Raw genomic sequence first — 17,514 nt, 5'->3', positions numbered from 1 at the left:
AACTCAATATCTCATTAATGATCAAAGGAAGATTTAAAAGCTAAACATAATAGATATGTCAATACTCTCATTCACTCTGAATCAGAAGCTATCGCAGAATTTCTCCTTCCTTTTCTTTGAACTTCATTTACTTATGTGTACATGGAATTGGCTGTTACATATTTATGTCATCAAACAGGAATTCCTGTTACTTAATTTAGTAGTAAAAGATGAAACACCTGCCCTTTGTTCTGTATTTCTTCCTATACGAAATGTCATTGGAGTAGAAACTTGGATTAAAGCTTGCTACATTTCACATCTGCCTAAATGGGTAATTGGTCTTCATGCAATAGTTCATGAACTTAATTTTGAAAAAATTACATGTAATTTCTGTGCTTAGTTGATTCCTTAAAATAGCACTTGTGGAACAAACATTCAGAATGTTTACCACCAGGAGCTATTACGTTCCTTTTTCTTGTCAAACAAGTCATGCAAGTAAACTGCTTTAAGTAGCATTGAAGGATGTGGTTTGTGTGAAAACTTTGTAGAGTAAAAACTCCTTCCCTAACTCACTCTACAATTGAATAAAAATTTATGTTTTCACCACAAAAATAAACCTTGGAATTTTGAAGCAATAGGATTCCTCTGTTTTCTATATCAATGCATTCCACAAGAGGAAACTAGAGCCCAGTGCTTACCATACTCAGCCTTACATGCAAAATTATTGTGCCTATGGTGATATTTTTGGAATAGGAGATGTAGAGGAATAATTAATGAGCTTGCAGTTACTGTTTATGTATTTCCTACGTCATACCTGTTATTTGTAAGGCTACCAAGTTTGCTCCTAATACTATTTGTGTATAATGATCCTATTTGTTTTATTTTTTTACTTCACAATAAAGAAAAATGTTGGAGTAGTGCCTGTGGCTCAGTGGGTAGGGCACCGGCCCCATATACCGAGGGTGGCGGGTTCAAACCAGACCCTGGTTAAACTGCAACAAAAAAATAGCCGGGCATTGTGGTGGGCGCCTGTAGTCCCAGCCACTCGGGAGGCTGAGGCCAAAAGAATCGCCTAAGCCCAGAAGTTGGAGGTTGCTGTGAGCTGTGACGCCATGGCACTCTACCAAGGGCGATAGAGTGAGACTCTGTCTCTAAAAAAAGAAAAATGTTAATATTTTATAAGTCTTTTTTTTTTTAAAGAAATCATGGCTCATGATACAACTTTCCATTGCTAGATTTTAAAATGTGTTTCAGAGAGCATCCCAGGTTCCATGCATATAAAAAATGGTGACAGTCTAGTTTAAATATAACATTTCATTCTTAAAAACCTGTGACATTCATTCCTTTGAGATAAATCTACTAAACACTCACTATTGAAGAATAGGTAGTAGTAAAACAGAAATTAATTCAATTCCGTTCTCATTGCTCATTTAATTTTATAAGATCTTTGAAATACATAAAAATCATTTCCATAAGAGCTTAGGACACTGCAACTTAACTAAATAGGGCAAGGAGAATGAATAACCAGCTTTGGTTACATGGTAAATCTTATTAATGTACATAGTATCATTATTTCAACACTCAGTTCATTAACATACACACACACATATATCTATCAACCTGCTGTATGGGAAAGAGTATAGATAATCAAAACCTTTAGTGTTAAAAAAATTTTTCTACAACTGTATGCTCTTGCTCAATTTCTCCATAAAATAGCCTGCATATGATAAAAAAAAAAAAAACTCTTAAAAAAAACAGAGAAAGCAACTCGACTCAGTAAAAAAAAAAAAATAATAATAATAATTAGCTTCTACAGAACTATCAAAGTGATAAACCAAGAATTAAATTTTGTTAACCATTTTTTGTTTTGTTAAACTAAGTATTCTTTCCTAACTGCTATGAAATATTATAAACAGAAGGAGGCAAACCCTGGGACTATTTGATGATCAAACAAACACACCAAAAAGGGCAAGAGTTCCAAGGGTAATTCTTTTGTGTATCTAATCAGAGTGCCAAAAATACCTCGAGGAGGGTCCAAGGTGAGGTGTGGAATGGAGGTACTGGTACAGCTTATATATGAAATTGTCTTTTAAAGCACATGCCACCAAAAATTGTTCCATATCACCATTTTAGCAAATCAGTAAACCCAAACATTTTAACATACCTAGAAAGAATGTGATGCATGCATAAACAATCCTTTCTCCCATTTTTAGTCAGATGTATATATGGCATAAAATATAATTATGAAAGCTTTTGATATCTATAATGTTATAAATGTGACACTTTACATAGAATAATCACACTTTTATTTTAGAAGTTTCTGCATGTATAATACAACACATACACTTAAAAACAAAAGATGGCAAACATAATAGATACTTAATTATAAGTTCAAGACTCTTTTTGCCCCTTTCAATGTTTAAAGCTTGTAAATACAAGACATTTAAAAAAGTAAACACATCATTATTTCTAAAATTTAGGTGTTTCTTTTTTACACATAAGAACAATAACAAAAAATAGTAACGTACTCTACAAATGATATCAGAATTTTATAGAAATTGTTCTGATATTGAACTTAGTCAAATATAAAACAATGCCACGATAAAAGCTACGTGATTCAGCTCAACTTAATCAAGTTTTTGTGAAATTCTTTCAACTGAAATTCTTTCCATTGAAATTCTTTCAATTCTGTCATTTGAAAAATGTCCTATTCAAATCATAAAAATACAAACAAAACAGGGTTCTTTATGTTTGAATCTAAATACCAATTACTATTTTAGCTGCTAGTTATCATGTATCTGATTTTGTAAAAAAGCAAAAACATACCAAAAAAAAAAAAGAAACTTACTTGATCTGTCCCATACAGCAGTATGTTCAGAGAAATGAAGGCTGTCATTTTCCAGAGCTGCTTTCAGATCATGGGAAGCACTTTTAGAGTGTCTATGGAATAAGCGGCTGGCGAAGCCTTCTAGTTTCTGAAGAGCAGTAGTTGTACCCGTGTGTTGGTTACAAGGTAGTTCTCTGTACGCTGCCATTCATGGGCATTTACACTTTACTTAAAGTAACTGCAAATATTTCCAGAAGGAGCTCAACAACTTCTTAACCAGAGCGAAGAGCTATGCATGTGTCAAACTTCCTGTTTGCAGGGTATTCAAACCACTACTGCTGCTCTGCTTCCTGTTAATATAAAACGGCACATTACTGAGCTTTTCTTAGCAAAACTTTTCATCTCAACTAGAGACGGGTGTTTAAAAAACTTGCCATATCTGCCTAAAAAGCTTTATGTTTGAGTGTTTTAATATTAACATACAAGTTGAGGGCATTAAATATAAAGCTTTGCATATACAGGAGATTGAAGTGTTTTTTTTTTAAAGCAAAACTAGTTAAACATGTATTACCACCCTATGCAAACAACTGAAGGCCAAACCATGCTCCAAATATGTTAAAAAGAAAGATGATATTTCTTTCCAGGAAATTAGCTAATACATATTTGAATCATATGAGCAGTTAACTTTTCATCAAAAGCTGGTAGGAACTCTTGCAAAGTGAATTTAGAGCACATATAACTTAATAAATTTGAAGTAGTACCTTAAAAAACTGCCTATTGTTAACTCACTGATTTAGATCTAATATGTACAGAAACTCCAGAAGCTTTGCATGTCTGTCTTTTAATCTGCTTCAAGAGTCTAAGAGCAGTATATTTTAAAACATTCTAAACTACAAAGAAAAAAAAATACAAAGTTTAAAATTATATAAAATTAGCCATAGCAAAACAATTTCAATTGCAAGGGAAAAATTCCTTCTATTTGGCTGACATATGTTAATTTTAAAACCTTAATGCTGAGGACTACTTCATAACCTAAAGCCTGGGTTTAGTGGTCTCGCTTAGAAACATCTCTTAACTAAAAGTAAATAAAATTTGTCCTCATCAATTTGCAGGAGAAAAAGTAACCCGTGGCATATAACAAGAATGTGAGTACTCGCCTTTTGATGCTAAATAAAGGGAGAGAAAATTGTATGGTTTTCTTTGTGCTGTAAGTAAGGAAAAGAAGGAGGGAAAGAAAGTAAGGAGAAGGGGGACGGAGGGAAAGAAAGTAAGGAGAAGGGGGACGGAGGGAAAGAAAGAAGAAGAAGGGAAGGAAAGAAAGAAAAGGAAAGGAAAAACAATTTTAAACAACTAGCTAGAAAAATTCTACTCCAGATTTTCTACCAACTATCTGAATAATACAATAAATAGAAACAATAATGACAAATAGAATAAATGGGAACAATAATGTAATCAAATCAGGACCACAAAAACCCCTAAGGTCACTAAGGAAACATTGACTCACGAGGTTTGCCATGTAACAGCTCATTTGAGTACACTTTGTTTTGTGTAGTAAAATTAGTATCAATCTAAACAAATAGGCAACAGTATCTATTGGAAGAAACTTCTCAAATATATAGCCTTATGTGCAAATATTGTGTGTATAACAATAGATCCTTTGTTCATTAACATTTGGCAGTGCCTTACACAAAACAGACACTAAGTGTCTGTAGTCTTTAATAAACATTTGTGTAGCACAGTCTGATCCTGTACTGGAAAAAGTTCATGAAATTCCTGAATTCTTTTAACTTGCTCTCCTGAGTGAAATTTGATTCATCTTCAAGGCTCAGTACAAATGCCACCTCTTCTATGAAGTCTCCCACATACTTTCTAGAAAAATATACTGTGACCTCCTCTGTTTTCATGGATCTTAAAAAATTATATTAAAATTTGCTGACTATGACTTTATATGTCCCTAAGTTATGAGTTGCTTGAATTCATAAATGCAATGCACGCATTACATACTCAATGAACACCTGTCAAATGAAGAAAGCATCTGTTCATTTTTAACAACTTAAAGGTGTTTAAGTAGAATCATTGAATACTTGAAAATGTTTGACTTTTATTTGTAAATCTTTATAAATAATCCAACAGGCACTAAGTTGCTCATATACAAAATAAATAGAAATGTTATTCTGAATTCATTTTCTCTATATTCACTTACTAAATTTTATTTATTATTTGAATTCCACTTTCACTTGGTGAAAATGTGGATTTCTAAACTAACTTCCTGTGTTTTCCACTTGCAGTTACCCTCATTTATATCTCCAACTTATTAACAACCTCCCTCCCCAAATATTTTACACTCATGGTATTCCCTTGCCAAATACACAAACTAATGCTAACATTTCATCCTGACCGATTATTAAAACATCTAACCAGACTTATTTATATTAAACGTTGCTTACGTACAGAAATTCCATATTTCTAATTAGAACACTAAGATTAATTTATTTAAAACAATGCATGAAATTTAAAAGAAAACTACAACAGCAAAAAAAGGAGGCTTCACTAGATGAGTATCTCAAAAATACTTTTGAAATCTTTTTATTTTTTCCTTAAAATTGTTTCCATTTGTTATAAAGTCCTTATATAAGTAGAATATCCAGTTCGTAGGCCAATGTTTCTATATATGGTAACGTGACCAGGAAGCTGTTGCTATGGAAGTGTTTAGGCAAGTTGATTTTTATAAAGGAAAAAAAAAAAAAGAACTCTACTGGCATCTACTGCTGGAAGGAAACAACTACAATTTTAACTAAAATGATTCCTTATAAATCAAGTTAATATTAAGTAAATCCTTGCTGTCCTTCTTGATGTTATTGCCTTGTATGTCTAGCCTTGTCCCCTAAATTTGCCATTATAGAATATCTCATGGTTAAATAATGTGGATTTTAAAACTAGAGAGTAAATCGTTTTCATGAGGTTATAAAGTTTTTACTCAGTCTGCAATTAATTTTAGAAATCACAGCAATTTTCAGAGTTGAACCTGCTTTGACATATGATAGCACAAAAAACTGGTTTATTTCATACACACACGTGTATATTTTTGAGCCAAGGTTTCCTTCTGTCACTGAGCCCAGAGTGGAAAGGCATAACCACACTCATGCAACCTCAAACTCCTGATCGCACTCAGATGAAGTGATCTTCCTGTCTCAGCCTCCTGATGCATGCCACTGGCTAGTTTTTTTACTTTTTGTAGAGGTGGTGGGGGTCTCATTATATTGCCTGGGCTGGTCTCAACCTCTTGTCCTCAGGTGATCCTTCCACCTTGACCTTCCAATGGGCTGGGATTTCAGGTGTCAGCCATGGCACCTTGTCTATTTCTTATAAATAGACAATGATGATGATATGACAAGTAATGATAAATTTGCCATGTCTTTTACAATATAGAAACTGATTTGTGCTCTAAAAGCATTGTGAAATTATTGTAAGGCTCATGAGATTCTTTTTTTTTTTGGTCACCCACAGTAGGGTGCCATGGCAGCACAGCAACCTCAAACTCCTGGGCTTAAGCCATTCTCTTTCCTCAGCCTCCTAAGTAGCTGGGACTACAGGCACCCACCACAACGCCCGGCTGGTTTTTTTTTTTTTTTTTTAATTGTTGTTGTTGTCATTATTGTTTAGCAGGCCCAGGCAGGGCTTGAACCTGCTAGCCCCAGGGCATGTGGCCAGTGCCCTAACCACTGAGCTATGGGTGCCAAGCTGCTCATGAGATCTTAAAAATAAAGTAAGCAGGACAGGTCATCCACGTCTTCCAACTCCTAGGTCACAGTTTCCTGTGTTGCAGGAGACCGGTATCACAGGAGTCAACATTTTTTCAAATGCACTTTTTTCCAAACAAAGGTGAGGAACAGGAGGTGAGAGAACAGTGGTGGGTAAATTAGCTTCTTGGCTAGGCAGTCCAGAGTCTGGGACTCTGCTGTAAAAACATCTTCATTCAGATTGTCACCTACACCGTTCAATTCCATTGTGCACATATGGACGAAGTAGCACTTTGCACTTTAGAGTGTGAAGATTAAAGAAAAGAAACACATGAAGGCATCTAATATGTAAATGATGTGTTTGCTCCACGTGGAAGACAAATGACATGACTGTGACCCCTGCTATTCAAATAAAGGTATTAGAACAATAGTTTTGCCTTTCCAGAATGTTATATTAATGGATTCCTTCACTACAAAACCTCTCAAGACTGGCACCTTTCATTTATTATAGTATAGCCATTGAGATTTATCTATGTGTGTTTTAGTAGTTCATTCATTTTTATTACCGAAAAGTATTCCATCGCAGAGATTTACCACATTTTATTTATTTATTTATTCATTCATTCATTTAATTATTTATTTAGAGACAGAGTCTCAAGCTATCACCCTGTGTAGAGTGTTCTGCCATCATAGCTCACAATAACCTCCAATTCTTGGCCTTAAGTGATCCTCTTGCCTCACGTTTTCTATGTTTAGTAGAGACGGGGGTCTTGCTTTTTGCTCAGGCTGGTCTTGAACCTGTGAGCTCAAGCTATCTACCTGCCTCAGCCTCCCAGAGTGCTAGGATTATAGGTGTGAGCCACCATGGCCGGCCCAATCACATTTTATATATCCATTCACAATTGGATTACTTTTGCAACTGTCAAAAAATCCAATTGACTGGCTGGGTGCAGTCGCTCCCACCTGTAGTTCTAGCTAGCTACTTGGGAGGCTCAGGCAGGAGAATCACTTGAGTCCAAGGGTACAAGGCTACAGAGAGCTATCATTATGCCACTACATTCCAGCCTGAGCAAAAATCGGTCTCTAAAAAGAAATGATGATGGGGGCGCCTGTTGCTCAATGATTAGGGCGCTGGCCACATGCTTAGGGGCTGGTGGGTTCAAACCCAGCTAGGGTTCGACAAACAAACAAACAACAAAAAATACCCAGGCATTGTGGTGGGCTCCTGTAGTCCCACCTACTAGGGAGGCTGAGGCAAGAGAATCACTTGAGCCCACAAGTTTGAGGTTGCTGTGAGCTGTGACGCCAGAGCACTCTACTAAGGGCAACAAAGTGAAACTGTCTTGATTAAAAAAAAAAAGAAAGAAAGAAAAGATGATAGTTGCGTGGGTCTATTTCTGGACTTTCTATATTCCTCCCTGGTGTAGATGTCAGGTCGGTCACTAACACCACACTGTCTTGGTTAGTGCAGCCATCTAGTAAGTCTAAATCTGATAGTGTAACTATTCCATTTTTTTAAAAGTATTTTTTAAAATAAATATTATTTTATTTTTTTGTTTATTTTTTTAATTAAATCATAGCTGTGTACATTAATGCAATCATGGGGCACCATACACTGGTTTTATAGACCATTTGACATATTTTCATCACATTGATTAACATAGCCTTCCTGGCATTTTCTTAGTTATTGTGTTAACACATTTATATTCTACATTTACTACATTTCACATGTACCCTTGTAAGAAGCACCGTAGGTGTAATCCCACCAATCACCCTCTCTCTGCCCATCATCCCCCCTCCCTCCCTTCCTTTTCCCCCTTCCCCATATTCTTAGGTTGTAACTGGGTTATAGCTTTCATGTGAAAGCCATAAATTAGTTTCATAGTAGGGCTGAGTACATTGGATACTTTTTCTTCCATTCTTGAGATACTTTACTAAGAAGAATATGTTCCAGCTCCATCCATGTAAACATGAAAGAGGTAAAGTCTCCATCTTTCTTTAAGGCTACATAATAATCCATGGTGTACATATACCACAATTTATTAATCCATTTGTGGATCGATGGGCACTTGGGCTTCTTCCATGACTTAGCAATTAAGAATTGGGCTGCAATAAACATTCTGGTACAAATATCTTTGTTATAATGTGATTTTTGGTCTTCTGGGTATATACCTAGTAGAGGAATTATAGGATTGAATGGCAGATCTATTTTTAGATCTCTAAGTGTTCTCCAAACATCTTTCCAAAAGGAATGCATTAATTTGCATTCCCACCAGTAGTGTAGAAGTGTTCCCTTTTCTCCACATCCACGCCAACATCTCTGGTCTTGGGATTTTATGATATGGGCTAATCTTACTGGATTTAGATGATATCTCAAAGTACTTTTGATTTGCATTTCTCTGATGATTAAGGATGATGAGCATTTTTTCCTATATCTGTAGGCCGTAAACCTGTCTTCTTCAGAGAAGTTTCTCTCCAAGTCCCTTGCCCAGCCTGCGATGGGATCACTTGTTCTTTTCTTGCTTATGCGTTTTAGTTCTCTATGGATTCTGGTTACTAAACCTTTGTCAGAGACATAACCTGCAAATATCTTCTCCTATTCTGAGGGCTGTCTGCTTGCTTTACTTACTGTGTTCTTGGCTGTGTAGAAGCTTTTTAGTTTGATCAGGTCCCAATAGTATATTTTTGAAGCTGCTTCAATTGCCTGGGGGGTCCTCCTCATAAAATATTGGCCCAGACCGATTTCTTCAAGAGTTTTCCCTGCACTTTCTTCTAGTATTTTTATAGTTTCATGTCTTAAGTTTAAATCTTTTATCCAGTGAGAGTCTATCTTAGTTAATGGTGAAAGGTGTGGGTTCAGTTTCAGTCTTCTACAGGTCGCCAGCCAGTTCACCCAGCACCATTTATTAAATAGGGAATCTTTTCCCCGCTGAATGTTTTTAATTGGCTTGTCAAAGATCAAATAATGGTAAGTAGCTGGGTTCATCTCTTGGTTCTCTATTCTGTTCCATACATCTACCTCTCTGTTTTTGTGCTAGTACCATGCTGTTTTGATCACTATCGATTTATAGTATAGTCTGAGGTCTGGTATGAAACAGTGTTGAACTTTTCACCTTTCTAGGAATTATAAAATCAATTTGTTTATATCTTCCGAAATAATCTTGCTGGAATTTTATTTTGATTGTCTTTATTGGGAGAAGTGAAATCTTAACCACATTGAGTCTTTTGATCCATAGTGAATGTGGCTCACCATCTACTTAGGTCTTGTGAGTTCTTTCATCAGTGTTTTGCAGTTTTAGCTGACATATGTCACACATATTTTGTTAGATTTATACCTAATTATTTTTAAATTTTCGCTATTATAAATGATACTTTAAAGAATGGTTTTACAACTGTTCATTGTTACTATAAGGATATACAAATTATTTTTATATACTAATGATATATACTACAACCTTGCAAACTCACTTACTTTTAGCAGCTTATTTATGTGTGTGTGTGTTTTGTAGATTTCTTGGGATTTCCTATGTAGGTAATCATGTCATCTTTGAACAGAAACTGTTTTATTCCTGTCTTTCTAAGCCTCTTATTTATTTGTCTTGTCATATTGCATTGGTTAAGACTTCCATACAAAGTGAGCCAAGAGTGAGTGAGGGTGAACATTCTTGCCTTCTTCCAAGTCTTAGGAAAAAAGTATTTTTATTATTATTATTAATTATATTAGCTGTAGATTTTTTTTTGCAGATGTCCCATATTGAGATAAGAAAGTTTTCATTTATTCCTAGGTAGCTATGAGATTTTATCTTGGAAGAATGTTGAACTCCACTTGAAATCACCCAGGTTCCCAAATAAATGATTTGGTGCCAACCTTTGCAGTAACAATTAGATGACACTTAACTCTTAAGTACTATAAGTTACTGAGTCAGCCAGAAGGTGGCCGAAGGGGCCATTGAGGCTTCACATACAAATCCAGAAAAATCCTTTATTGTAATTACCTTAAATTTTGGTAGTATAAGATAAACACATGCATAAGAACATTTTTTTGGTGTATATAAATCAAACTATAAAATGCCCCATATGCTACCAAGTCAGAAACTAATACCCATTCTCCATCTCTCACAAATCAATTTACACAAACTTATGAAAAAAATGAAGTCTCCAAAGTTCCTCATATCACTCCAATATTGCATTGAATTCACCACAAATTTAATGGAAAATTACTAATAAATATTACATCATGTTTTTAAGTTAAAGTCATAGTACCTATACAGTAGCAAGGTAAAATCTCTCATAAAAATCTCATGTATTTTCTTTTTTTGTGGTTTCACATGAGAATTCTACCAGAGTCTCATGTAATTTTTAAGAAAACAGTTGTTTTTATATTGGGTTTGGAATTTAGACCCTGTGATTTAATGTACTGCAGATTAGTCGTATACATGTGAATGCTTGTAATGGACCTGTTTATCTCTGCACTCCCAGTACCAATCACAGGATCTAGAACAGATAAACTCAAAAACATTTGTTCAACTGAGTGCAGGACTTCAGGGAGAAAAGTGAAAGCTGAAAGCAATTAAGCAGATGGCTTAATTTGGTGTGTTTGGTTTCATACAGGACCCAAACTTGTATTAAAATGATTGTCTTTATTTTTCCGCCAGGTCACTAGCCCCTTGAACTAAAAAAATGAAACAATAGGTGCTAACTGCCCTCAGGTAGGGACAAGACCACGTACAGAGACAAGCCAAGGGATTATATAAAAACAGATCTGCCAACATTAGCTAATTTACATCAGAGGGAGAGGTTGAGAGTCCTGGAGAGAACTGTCCTGGAACCAGCTGTGAGGTGTGCACGTGATATAGGGAGCAGAGTTTCAGGCTCACCTGTGGTCAAGTGAAAGGCGTCAAGGGAAACACACAGCGACTGGACATTCTTCTATCTTCCATTGGAGTTAGGGGGTATTTGGGGGGATTCACCAAATGTACAAATGGCAGAGTAAAGAGTTGAGAAGAAACTCTACTTGCAACAGCAGGAAAAATGCATTTATGTGCTATGGACCACAGGAAAGGGAGTGTGCGCGTGGATGTCCTAAGTGGCCTGAGGAGAGGCATTCCCTTCTAAATGGACCTGAAATCAGAGGTGCACAGCAGAGCTACTGAGACGCTAAAGAGGCTTAAATTTCAGGACCCCTCAGTGCAGGGGACCCTTCTAATAAACTGAGAGAGATTCTAGCATTACAATCCTAAAGACATATGCTCTTGCAAGATTTGTAAAAGTAAGATATTTTAATGGCAATTGGTTAAAATGTCTATCTCTTTCTTTCCGACTTCTTCACACTTTCCTCTATATCAGGCACTAATGAAGTGGCTACAGGCATTTTAGAGATCTTGGTAAGGGAAGGTGAGAGGAGAATGTGCCCTTTTAGCTGCAAATGAGAGAAAGTTTTAGAATTTTTCTGAAAAATTAAAGACCTTTTGATTTGAATATGTGTGCGCAGAAGGGGTACCTCACTTATCACCTTTAAATTTATGTATTAAAAAGCCAGATAAAATGTAGAGAAAAATACATATAATGGAACATGAAAGATAAACCATAAAATTAATAAAAATATCCTTATTAGAAAAGTGGATCACAAAAACCATTTTGTAGAACATACAAAAGCACTAAATTATTTAAAAGGGAAAACATTCCAAATAGAAATAATGTATAGGTACTTTGTTTCATAATCTAATTAATGAAGAAAATATGAACATGTTATAAAAACATTTTGAAAGCCCCTGGTATTGACACAAAATACTAACTATAACAAATACATCTAATGATAATAGCTAGTATGAGGACATTACAAACAAATGTTTAGTGAATATTCTTAATTCAATAATTATTTACTGCCAAGAAAACTTGAAATGCCCTTGAATCTTATACTTCATATATAAAAGAATCTTGTCACAGACCAGTAGATAGTGTTGTTTCTTCAACCATAAAAAACATGCATTTGGGAACCAGAGGGGGAGGTGGGAGTGGCAGACCTCACTACTCTGTTTCCTTGGATCTAAGAATATCAACTGCAAAAATCATCATTTTTTCATGTACTCCAAAGAAAGAAAAAGGAAATGTATAGCAGTTAAACGGTAAGTACTTTTTGGTTATAATTTTTATCTTCAGTTAAGAGAACTATTTTAGACTTAGACATAACTTTTTATATCACTCTGTACACATATAAAACAAAAAAAACTATTTTAAAAGTTGGTTGAGAAATTCTTAAACTACTCCAAATTCAGAGCCTGACTCTTCCAAGTCATTTTTGACTGATACCTAATATTGTGTTTAACATAATTATTGTCTTTTATGACAATCAAAATAATACCGTATTTCTCCAAGTGCCCTATTACCACCTCCTGTACTTTCTTCCGAGCTGCTGATTGCCATGTTCGAGTTTGTGCGTGGCTGGACACTGATAGTATGTCGTCAGGACTGCCTGACCGCCAGGAGCTGGAAAGCGTCTCCACTCGAGGAAATGATGAATCCCTTGTGCTCAAAGTTGGTGCCACTTGGGTATTTGGGTCTCAGTTCATGCAAATAACAGGTGAAAAAGGGGGCAGGGATAACAGTCCCCCAAAGAAACATCCCATCCCATCGATTGTAGAACAGATAAATTATGATGTACTCGCACAAAAGAATATTATACAACAAGGAAAATGAACAGTTTCCAACTATGCCCAGCAAAAGGAATGAATCCTCAATCCATCAGCAAAAGTAGACAGGTAAGTAAGTCGGCACACACACGACTGCATCTGTAAAAGGGCAACGTCGTCAACGCTATTGGAAGGAGGCAGAATGGCTACCCCTGAAGGAGGGTGATAAAAATTAGTTCCAGGGGCGGCACCTGTGGCTCAAGGAGTAGGGCGCCGGCCCCATATACCGGGGGAGGAAGGTTAAAGCCCGGCCCCGGCCAAAACAGCAACACCCCCCCCCCAAAACAAACAAACAAACTATACTCTATTACATTAATACATTTAACAAACAGAATGTAAAAAAAAAAAAATCTTAAAAAAAATCTATCTGACTACACAGAAAAATTCACAACTTAAAAGTGAAAAACCAAGTTATGTCAGTGTGTGTATGATAATAAGGATAGCAGGTTGGGATAACGTTACCAGTGCAGGCTTTGAAATTAAGACAACCCAGATTTGAATCTCAGTTTTGTGAACTTGGGCAAATGACTAACTGCTATGTGCCTTTGTTTCTTCATCTGCAAGTGACATTAATAAAAGTGCACACCTTCTAGGGTTTTGAGGTGGCTTGCATAAGCAAATTAATCATTTATAGTAGTACATGGTATATAAGTACCAAGTATATAAGTATACTTGTATACTTATGGTATATAAGTAAATCATTATAATCCCAATTTGTTAAAACTCACCCATATTTTCAAAAAAGGATATATTGCAATCCCATGAGATCCATGGTGGAGGGGGGGTTGGTTCTATGATCTCCATGGATACCAAAATCCACAGAAATTCAAATCTCTTATATAAAATAGTGCAGTATTTGCATATAAGCTACGCATACCTTTCTACATACTTTAATCATCCTAAATTACTTATAACACTTAGCTAGCTAACCAGTTGTTATAATGCATTACTTTTATCATTGTATTGTTATTTTATTGTTTTGTTGGTTTTTTAAAAAATATTTTCCTTCTGCTGTTGGTGGAATCCCTGGTTGGTTGAACCCATAGATAGAGAGGGCTAGCTGTATTCAAAAAAGGGAACTGGCTCTCTGTGAATGCTGAGATTCTGGTTGAGACTTTTCTACTTTTTTCTTATATGTAAGTAATGATGAGTGGAAATTTTCACCTTCTCAACTTTTTTTTCTGAAAATTATTTTGTTGAGGAAGAATAAGCTTACTCTAGGTTAAAAGCAAATCTCAGTGCCTTCACATCAGATTGAGTTTTCTATAAAACAGGAGAGTTTCTTTGCATAATAAGGGGATAAGAATGAATTGAGGGTTCTAAAAGAAAACATGTAAATGGGAGAAGTGACCAGAGTGGAATTCTTTACTAGAGAATGGTTAAGAAAGAAGACCTCTAGTTGACAGTGCAGTGAGAGGGACATTTCAAAAGCACTTGAATGTCTGATGAGGACTAAGCTGTTTATTTACCTTTTAGTGTATTGTATAAACTATCTTGTATTTCATTTAAGAAATTTTCAAAAAATATATCAGTGAGTCGTACATTGCTAACTAAATACTTTTAGAAGAGAAATTTCTTTTAAAGAACACTCAAAGGAGAGGATCCCACTTGATATTTTTAAACTGAAGAATGAGACCCAGCTGTATCTCAGATTATATCATTACTCTAGAATTAAGTCAAGGTATGCTCACACAGCTTCCCAACTATTAGACCCAAGGTGCTGTGGAATGAACCTGTATACCATGGAAAATCTGTCAGTGTAAATCAGTTTACAATGGAAAGGGATTCCAGAGGGTCTTCGGGAAAAGAACGGAATGGAGGCAATTTACATGTGATTAAAACCTTTGGTACTACATCCAAATGGCTAAAAAGTATAAGGAAAAATACTCAGCATCAGTAACCACCATGGAAATGCAAATCAAAACCAGGATGAAATACCATTTCATCTCAGTTACACTGGCTATTAACAAAAAAGTAAAAAATAACAAACACTGGCAAGGATGCAGACAAAAGGGAACACTTATCCACTGTTGGTGGGAACATAAATCGCACATCCATTATGGAACTAGTATGAAGTTTCCTTAAAAAATGTAGGTGGAAAGAATAAGATCCACTGTTTGGTAGTACAATAGGACAACTGCAGTTGACAATAATTTATAGTGTATTTCAAAATAACAAAAAGAGTGAAATCGGGACGTTCCTAAGACAAGGAAATGATACACACTTGAAGTGATGCCTATTCCAATCACTCTGAAGTGATCATGGCACGTTGTGCGCTTGTATCAAAATAACACGTGCACCCCATAAATATACAAATATCATGTGTCTGTAACAATGAAAAATTTAAAAACTAAAAATAGAACTACTATATGATCCAGCAATCCTGCTACTGGGTATTTATCCAAGGAGAGAAAGTATATTGAAGACGTGTATGTACCTCCATGTTTACTGTTCACTGGCACTATTCATAATAACCCAGTTACAGAATCAAACTAAATGTCCATCAAGAGATAATGGAAATAGAAAGTGTGGTAGATGCACACTCTATGAAAACAATGAAATCATGTCATTCACAGCAACATGGATAGGCCTGGAGGACATTTTGTTAAATAATTCAGTTACAGAAAGATAAATGCTATATATTCTCACTCTCACGTGGGAGCTAAAAAAGGTGGAGTTCATGTAAGTAAAGGGTAGAACTGTGGTTATTAGAAGTTGGGAAAGGTGCAGGGTTGTAGGAGGAGGATAGGAAGAAATTGGTTACAAAAATTACAGCTAGATAGAAAAGTGTCTAACATTGTATGTACCTTAGTGTATATAATCTATATACCGATAGTGTATATAGTCTATAATCACCAATAATTTGTTGCAAATTTTCAAACAACTATGAGAGGTTTTTGAATATCCCTAACACAAAGAAATAATAAATATTTGGGGTGACTAACAAGCAAATTGCCCTGATTTACAATGTGTACATGTGTCAAAATATCACTGTGTAGCCTATAAATATGTATAATTATTACCTGTCAACTATAAAGGGGAAAACAAGCATTGGTTCTTACGTGCTCTGTGAAGTTGGGTAGTTGACAGAATTTTTCTGTATTTCAGCTCCCTCACTTGTGTTTTAGTTATCTACTGCCATGTAACAAAAATCTCAACTTAGTGTTAAGACAACCACTTTATTTTGCTCACAATTTTCTTGGTCAAGAATTTGAAAGGCACAATAGGAACTGTCCTCCATGTCACAGTTTCTGGGGTCTAGGCTGAGGGGCTCAGCAGCTTGGGCATGGCTGGAGCAGCTCACCTGGGGTCTCACTGCTCACTGTTCACTGACTGCGTCACTCTCTTGTCTGGCTTCACTGGAAGTCTGGGTTCAACTGAAAGGCCCCAGAAATACTCATATGTCTTGTACCTAGGTCTAGACAAGTGACTGATTTATCTTTCTTTCTTTCTTTCTCTCTCTCTCTCTCATTGGCAAGTTGGGCTTCAACAGAATGCTGATCTCACAACAGACAGACAGTACATAGCAGTTGGCTTCCAAGGGTGCAGGGTTGTTGATTCTCTCAAAGGCACAAGCCTGTAGCTGACCCAGCATCACCTCCACCATATTTTATTCATTAAAGCCCAGATTCAAAGTAATGAAGACTATGCCTCTGGATGGAAAGGGTGGTTAAGAATTTATAGCCATCTTGACTCTGTCACAGCCTGCTCTCTGGCTACATAACACTTATTTCCTCCCTTTTCAAAATTCACTTAACCCCTTAAGGTACCCCCAAAGCTCATCCCATTTCAGTATCAGCCCACTGTCCGGGATATAATCTAAATCAAGTGCAGTTGTGGAGGAGGCTCCTCAGTTTCAGTTTTTTGAGTGCAGCTCCTCATATGTAGTTCCTCTTAATCTGAAGACCTGTGAACTAAAGAAAAAAGTTATTTCCCAACAGACCCCCAATATACACCAATGAGATAGGAATAGGAAAATTGCAATGAACACACTTCTATTCAAAAAGAGGGAAAACAAGAGGTGCATAACTCTCCCTCATCAGTAGCATTCCTGGATTAGCCCTGTGGGGGATTCTCCAGGCTTCTCAGCTGTGCTCTCCAGCTTCTTGGCTGCATTCTCTGAGTTGTGCTTCACTGTTCCTTAGAAAGGGCCTAAGTTTAGAGTTGAGGAGCTTTTCAGCCTGCTTCCTTTACCAAGGAGGTTGAAAGCCCAGACACTTCTTTTCATTATGACCTTTCTCTGTCCATTTTCAACTTAAGCTAATACTATTCCTTTTAA

General features: G+C 36.0%; 1 protein-coding gene across 3 annotated transcripts in view; it reads right to left on the bottom strand.

The window, feature by feature from the left end:
- The window catches only part of PRKACB (protein kinase cAMP-activated catalytic subunit beta), a 105,172-nt gene that overhangs the window by 69,045 nt on the left and 18,613 nt on the right, over positions 1-17,514 (bottom strand). The window contains exon 2 of one of the 3 annotated variants that reach the window (XM_053590840.1): positions 2,828-3,156. The exons of the other annotated variants lie outside the window; for them this stretch is intronic. Coding sequence (XP_053446815.1) covers positions 2,828-3,014 — 187 coding nt within the window. The 5' untranslated portion in view covers positions 3,015-3,156. The remainder of the gene's footprint in view (positions 1-2,827; positions 3,157-17,514) is intronic. 3 annotated transcript variants of the gene reach the window in all.

This window comes from Nycticebus coucang, chromosome 5 (genome assembly GCF_027406575.1).
Source record: "Nycticebus coucang isolate mNycCou1 chromosome 5, mNycCou1.pri, whole genome shotgun sequence".
NCBI classification, from domain to species: Eukaryota; Metazoa; Chordata; class Mammalia; order Primates; family Lorisidae; genus Nycticebus; species Nycticebus coucang.
The sequence above is the reverse complement of the archived record's forward strand: the minus strand, read 5'-3'. Positions and strand labels throughout refer to the sequence as shown.